At 38.9% G+C, this 7248-nt stretch overlaps 1 protein-coding gene across 1 annotated transcript; it reads left to right on the forward strand.

Annotated features, from left to right (window-relative positions):
- The first annotated feature begins 4062 nt into the window (after positions 1–4062).
- SMIM38 (small integral membrane protein 38) lies at positions 4063–4194 on the forward strand. The gene has a single exon (XM_086614103.1). The coding sequence runs from the start codon at positions 4063–4065 to the stop codon at positions 4192–4194; it is 132 nt and encodes a 43-aa protein (XP_086470229.1).
- Positions 4195–7248: the final 3054 nt, after the last annotated feature.

The following is a 7248-nucleotide window of genomic DNA, read 5'->3' on the forward strand; positions in this document are numbered from 1 at the left end:
CTTGTTCAGGAGATTTCACGTATGTAAACTGGAGCAAGGTGCCTTTTTGACTGTGATAACTATAGAAGGCACATGATTCTGAGAGATAAGTGCTGGTCTTGAATTTTTCTTTTTTTCTTAACAATGAACTGGGGACTTGTTAGCCATGTCGACACATGCAACTCTGCCATTCTCTTTTGTAGATATCCTGACTTTTGAATTTATGGTAAATACAGTAAGTGAAATATCCTATTTTTTAAATTCTAATTTAAATATGTTTTGAAATATATTTCAAACTGATGATAACAGTGGATGTTTTATGATTATTGTTTTATTGTCTGCTTTGTTGCTTTTAAATTGACTTGATATTTTAGAATTTTAAGAAGGTACTGATAGTTTCGGAGTTACACTGCTTTATAATTGGAACTGGAAAATTAGATACGAAATCTGTTGCCTTACATTTTAAAGGTCAACAAGAATGCATAATACATGCTTTTTTAATTATCTTTTTTCTCTCTAAACTACCCTTCAGTGGGCACTGATTACGAGGACAACTAATTATGTGATAATTTAAAAGCAAAATACAGAATTTGTCTTGGAAATAGTTTCAAATTAGAGGATTTTAATAAGTATTTATAGCAGAAGAGGGTAATAATGTTGGTTATGTGGTGAAAACATATGTTAGTAATAAAATGTCACCCATCAGGAATATTATTCTATCATGCTATTGTTCTCTAGAGAGATGATTAGTTGAAAACTGATTTAAACAAAATAAACTCTGAACAGAGAGGATGCTTTTATGTGTGATACAGCATGCATTCTTCGAAAAGGCGAATCATTAAAAATGATGCCAGGCATTAGGAACATCTGTTGTATGAAAGAGTATATTTGGGAAAATCCAAATAATAATTATCAATATATAGGCTTTACATAATGCTTTTACTCACTCAGTCTTGAAATACTTTACAAAGGAGGGAAGAACATCTATCTGTATTAAACTGCATTTTCTAAAATCTAGTCACACGACATTTTCATCTGGCACGTCGATTCGCCTTGCTTATGCTGTGCCACTGATTTTCTATGGGAGGAAATCTATCCTAAGAAGTGAAATCTAAGCAGGAAAGCACTGTCCCTCCATCTTCAGCAACTGAAACGCAGTATTCCTTTGTGTGAAAAAATGTAGTACCTATGCAGAGTGCCAAGCTGACAGCCGTGGCATGCAGAGCCATAGAACTGCTATTGACCAGGCAGCCGTCGTGGAAGCATACCCGGTTTTGTCAGCTTGTCCCAAGCGGAGCCCAGTGCCAGGCGTGGAGGTTGTGTGGTTTTTGTTCCAGCTTTGACACCTCTCGGGGAACGCTGGAGACGGCATAGCTGAGAACCACTTGTGAGCCTGGGCAGGAGGCACCTGTTCACTTGGCACTGGAATGAACCACCAATTTGTTCCTCATGTGCCCTTAAATAACCACTGAGCTTCTCACTGCTAACAGGCTGAACTGCAGCTGATGGCAAATAAGCATAGGATGTGCTGTATTACATAACAGTCCCATTAGCTACTGTTGAAATCAGTAAAATCCTGCTGGTGGTTTTCAGCAATCCCGCTAGAGTACGGACAGCAGGATTGCACCAGAATTAAGGAAGATGGTTGTCACAAAAGATACACTTTCAGGTATAGCAATTCCATCCATCCAGAGGAGATACATATACAGATACATACTTTTCTGAAAAAAGGCAGATATCGTCGCCTCACCAATACATTACTTTACAGCCACAAAATGAACCAGTTGCCCCAGTGAGTATGTAATGTAGAGCCTCTGGGTGTGGGCTTACAGTGGTTGTATTGTAGCAGATAGAGCCACTGAACAATTTATCACATACTTTTTCCTGCTTAAATCCCTTTCAGGTGAGAAGAATACTTCCTTTCTTCTCATCTGTGTGGATGTAGATCTCTTAAAAAAAAAAAAAAAGTTCAAGAAACTGCTGTCAGGAATGGCATAGTTAATCTTGCTTTAGGGCAAGCTGATAGACCTTTTGGGTCCATGTCATCTTTTTTCCAATACTGAAGATGACACTAGTAGCATATATATGTGTATATGTTTGTTCTCTCCAGCCTGGTGCATTTTTCAGCAAAATCTTTGCTAGTTGAAAGGAGCGGTCCCTTTAAACTCAGCATGTTTTGAAGTCTGTAGATATGAAAAGACACTCATTGTTCAGTGCACCTCTGCAAAGATTCCTGCTTAATCCTGGTTGTATGTACTCATCCCTTGGTTGAGCCTTCCTTGCAGAGGAATTTGAATTGATTCACATTCCTTCATAAATGCACATAGGTAATAGAGCAGGTTTTCTTTCCTTTTAAGTAATCTCATCAAATTTGACACTTTCCAACTCCATTAAAAAATCCCTATAGCAATTAAGAGCACCTATTAGTGCAAACAAACTCCTGAAACGCATTAAAGTATTTGCTTTGCCATGACATTTAGCTGTTTACAAAGCCTGATACACAGTCAATACAAGGGAATAAACTACTTTTTTTTTTTTAATTGCAATGTAAATGTATTTGTGTTGTCCTTGTAGAAGGCAATGGGTTGACTCTTGTGAGGTTACCCCAATCAGGAAATTCACTGGAAAATGGTACTGTAAGAGAATACTGACACTCAATATTTTGGTATGCCATTTGGTTTAATGCAGAGTTTTGAAAATCGTGGAAGCAGTCCTGACACTGCTATTGCTTGAACTTTGTCCAAGTCCTTTCACTTACTGCTGATCCTTCATGTTTTTGCCGTCACAACTCCATTTGTCCAGGTCTGGTTGCTGAAGTCCAGACCCAGGCAAGGTATTACTTAAACATCTATAAAAGTTCATTGTTTTCTTCTTGAACTGAGTCCTAGAGTGTGTACTTGGGGACTTGACATCAACAAGGGACCTCAAGGTATTATTGGTATTATTGCACCTATTCCCTGACTTTAAAGGAAAAAGAATGTAAAATTCACAGAGCTTTATGTCTCTGAATCAGGCTTTAATTTCTTTTTAGATGGAAAGTGTGGTTTCTAGGGAAATGAGCTTGCTAGTTAAGTAAGTTCAGAAAGATCTTAGCAGTTCCAGTAATTACTCATTTCATCAATCCATCTATATTTAAAGTGAGCTAAACTGAGTTCTTTCCTATAATGGCTACTTCAAATAATGCTGCTTTACATTTAGAGAGCCAAATAAGGAAATAGAACATAATCATCCAGGAGTTTCTTTCCTTTTTAGTTCGTATAGCTCAGACTGCTGTAACAAGAGCCCTTCTTTCTATGAAACCTGTTTAACATATTCAACTAAACAAACTATCTCCTAAAGAAAGTAGGAGCATTTTTTGTGTATGCCTTGCTTTAGCATTGGCTCTTAAGGACATTTCTGCATTTGTCGATGTACTAAATGAGCGTTGCGTTTTGGATGGCTTCTGTGTTCTGATTTGTTTTGTTGTGCTTTTTTTCTCTCCCCCCTCCCTCCCTTCTTCCCCTTTTAATTTGTCTAGAAAGAAATAAAAAAAAGCTCCTCCAGTGTTGTTTCCTGCAAAGACCATTCTTAAGAGCTCGTTGGACAGCGCAGGGCTCTTGAAGTGATAGCTAATTGGTGAAAGAAAGGCCCTGATTGTCTTAAGGGAGCTGGAAAGTGCTGCGTGTGCTGCTGAAAGGGACTAGGAAGAAGGTGCCTGGTTTCGCTGAGCAGCTGCTGCTGGAGATGTTTGGAGATTACATCAGCATTGGAAAAAAGGGGCAAAAAAAAAAAAAGTCCGACTTCACAGAGACAGAGTTTATGGAGTTTTTCCCCCCCCTTCCAAAGGTCTTCTGACAATACTGTCATTGTCAATATAAGAGTTGTTAATTCTTTATGAATAGCACATGGGGCCTCTTGACTAAATAGTACGTTACATGTCCCAAATCTGTCAGCTGGACTCTTCTCTCACATGCTAGTGAGATCACTTTGATTGGAATGTTACAGGAATTGCTGGGCTGGCCGTGCAGAACTGAATACTGCATTATATAATTAGATCTCCTGTAATATTTATTTTTTGCATTACCTCGTTATTCTAGCTTAAATATGGAATCAGTCCTTTTGATGATTTTACTAGTTATAATTATATTAATACGATTCATTCTGTGGTCCTCTCTTAGTGCTTATATAGATTATAAACTCTCCCAAAGGTTTCCTGACACAAGAAGAGAGAACTAAGAGACTTCAAAAGGCTTGTTCAGATTTGAATTGTCAATGGGGAGAACTGGATAAGGCAAATGTAGCTAGAGAAGATTTTACCTTGGAGTCTGATGAGAGAGAAATGACCTGTTGAGACTGCAACTGAGTGAAGATTCCTCAGAAAGCCTCTTGCTGACAGAACAAGGGGAAAAAAAAACGACAACTGATTGAGTCAAATGACTTCCTATCAAACTCGGGCATGAGTTTATTGTTGGGAACAGACTTGTGGACTTTTGCCAATTAAATGATCTGGACAAGCTGGAAAGAATCCTATTGCTGGGCAGTCCAAGACTGCCGGTGGCCCAGTCTTGATATGTGAAATGTGATGGTGTGCTGCCTGCTGGACTAACTGCTGGTCTGTACGTTAAGGTGTCAGCTGCACAGCCTGCCTGGATGCAACGACTGTGCTTGAATGAAGCTGAAGATTACTGGCCCAGCTCAGTATCTACATGCCATGCTGTGGACTTGCAGGAGTGGATTTTTACCTGATTTGTTACCAAATTCCTTGTGGTTCTTCCTGGTCAGTCAGATCTGAAACTGACAGAGTTTTTAACCGACTATAACATGGTGAATGTTCCCATTTCGTAGCAAGCGATAGTGCTAGAATGAGCTGGACACCACTGGAATAGTCTGTTCCATGGAGAACAGATCTGTGCAGCAGAGTTTGTCTGACGAACTCTAGCTGTGCTTCAGCAGTGCTGAGGGGAGGGGGGCACACAACAGCATGACTTGCGGTGAGTTTTGACTCTAAAGCCCTGCAAATTGCCTTCATTTCTAGCCTTTAATAAGGAGCTTACTAAGACTCTGGAGGACAGCAAGGCCATAGTGACTTAGAATTTTTGGTTAATTCATCTTGCAAAATGAAATAAATGGTTTCAAGTGAACTGTCTGTTTTCAAATGGATGTTATACTAAGTCAAACATCCAAAAATCTTACTGCATATACAACTCAATTGAACATCTGTTTTTAAGAACTCAGTTTTTCTACCGTAAAAGTAGCAATGTTGTACTGCCTTGCCTGAGAAATGCAGTGTCCTTGGCCCAGTCACCTTTAAAAAACAAACAAAGAAGTCCCTTTTGAGTTGGTAATTTTCTATGTCATGTAAAAATGAAGGTTGCCACTTCATAAACTGGCTTCTCTATCTTTTGGTAGCTCACATGATGACATCAGAGTTTAACCTAGGTGAAAACATAGAGCATTCTCATAGTTTCTGGCCCATACATGACTCTCATACTCCTACAGGCTTGTCTCATTAGTAACTGTTAATCAACCCTTATTGCTTTGTCTTTTGAAGCCTCCTAAAATTCAGACATGAGAGGTGATATGTGTTTATACTGTGGAACAGGGTAGATGTCAGGTCAATTGATTTCAGCCTCAGATTTTATTTATGGTGGATGGCCAATCTACAAAACACCCTGCGATGCCTGAAGATGCATGTCATTGACTTGAAATCTAGCCAGATGACAATAAATTAAATGTAGATGTAACTAATCCCTTTGTCCATTTCTGTGGTTCTTAATTTTAATGATGATTTTGTCTTTTTTGTTGTTTCCCAACACCAACAGACCACAAAGGGAAAGTGAAACGTTGTCTACTTGATGTGCAAACATACTTTTGATAATAAGTAACTGGAGAAATAGCCACAGTGATCCATTTTTCTCCTTTCAGCTAATCATTGCTGTTCTTAGCTGTTGCATGCAAAACAAAGCACGTAGATAAATTGATAGTGCCTTTAACAAACAAGTCTTCTAATAGTTTATTTCAGTTATTGAAATTGTATTTGACAGTGCCATATTCATATTAATTGTTTAAAAATGTGGATGTAATGAGAAACGGTATAGGCGAAGTTGTGGGTTAATGCCTTTAACGTTTTGGTGATATACAGAACTGACACTGCTATGGAATTCACAGCTTTGATTCCTTTATCCTTGCTGAGCAGCGTCTTAAGTTTTTCATGTAATTCAGTGAGTGTGGTCTTATTATGGACTATACCATATAGGCCAAATTTTCATAGACTTCTGTCGGAATCGTCAGAATGTTGTCATGCCTGATGTCGTAACCATTCCCCGTATTGACTGTGCGGAAAAAAGAGAGCCAGTACTGGTGAACCTCCTTACTATTCACCAAGTCTACCCAGCAGTATCTATCCTGTAGACAACTCCTGTCTCAGAACTTGTCGCTGACCAGATATGGGGAACAGTCTGGTGGGTTGGTTCTGTTGGTATTTGTCTATTTAAAGAATTTGATTTAGACTTTAGGTGAGTTACATGAATTTCACTCTGATTATAAGAATGGTCTGGCCATTGTTTGGCATAATATTGCTCTGCATCCTATACATCTAAAACTGACTGGAATCCTAAGGAATTTATTAGAACATTGAAGTTTTGAGGCCCCTTACATTAATAAAAAATATGTACTTTTGACTAAAGAATTTATCGAGTTCTTGTTACCTACTTAACTCCTTATTCATTCAAAGTAGTTTTAATAGCATCTTGGTTAATTTCTGTGGATTCATATTGTTTTTATTCAGTGCTGCAGGACCTTTTCAACATGGGAGGCCATCCTGTTTATTCTGTCTTTACAAAATTAGGGCTATCACAGTTTCAAGAGTGTGAAGTATAAAGGAAAGAAGGGTCTTCCTCTTTAATTCCCATAGGCATTTGCCCTTTCCCCTTTCATGGAGCTAATAAAAGTCTAGTCCCTTTAAGTGTTGCTCCATGGTATGATGTGAAAACATCTACTAATATTTCCCGGTGTGATCCTGTGGAGCACTGTGCTTAGATGTCTGAATAAGAGAGAGAATGCTCACTCTAGAGCTGAAAGAAATACAGCTCCGTTCATTCTAGTCTGTGACAATGTGTTTTAACAAACCTTGGACCCAAAGCCATGTCTCCGCTGGACTGTGCCATGGTGATAAACCAGCTGGACTGGCTGTGCTTCAGTTGGTGTTGCCCTCTAGTCGTTATAGGTTGTACGTGTGAGCCACTACCCTGAGCAACCACATCCCTGGGGTGCGCCTGGGCCCCACTCTTA

Source organism: Tauraco erythrolophus, chromosome 6 (genome assembly GCF_009769465.1).
Source record: "Tauraco erythrolophus isolate bTauEry1 chromosome 6, bTauEry1.pri, whole genome shotgun sequence".
Lineage (NCBI taxonomy): Eukaryota > Metazoa > Chordata > Aves > Musophagiformes > Musophagidae > Tauraco > Tauraco erythrolophus.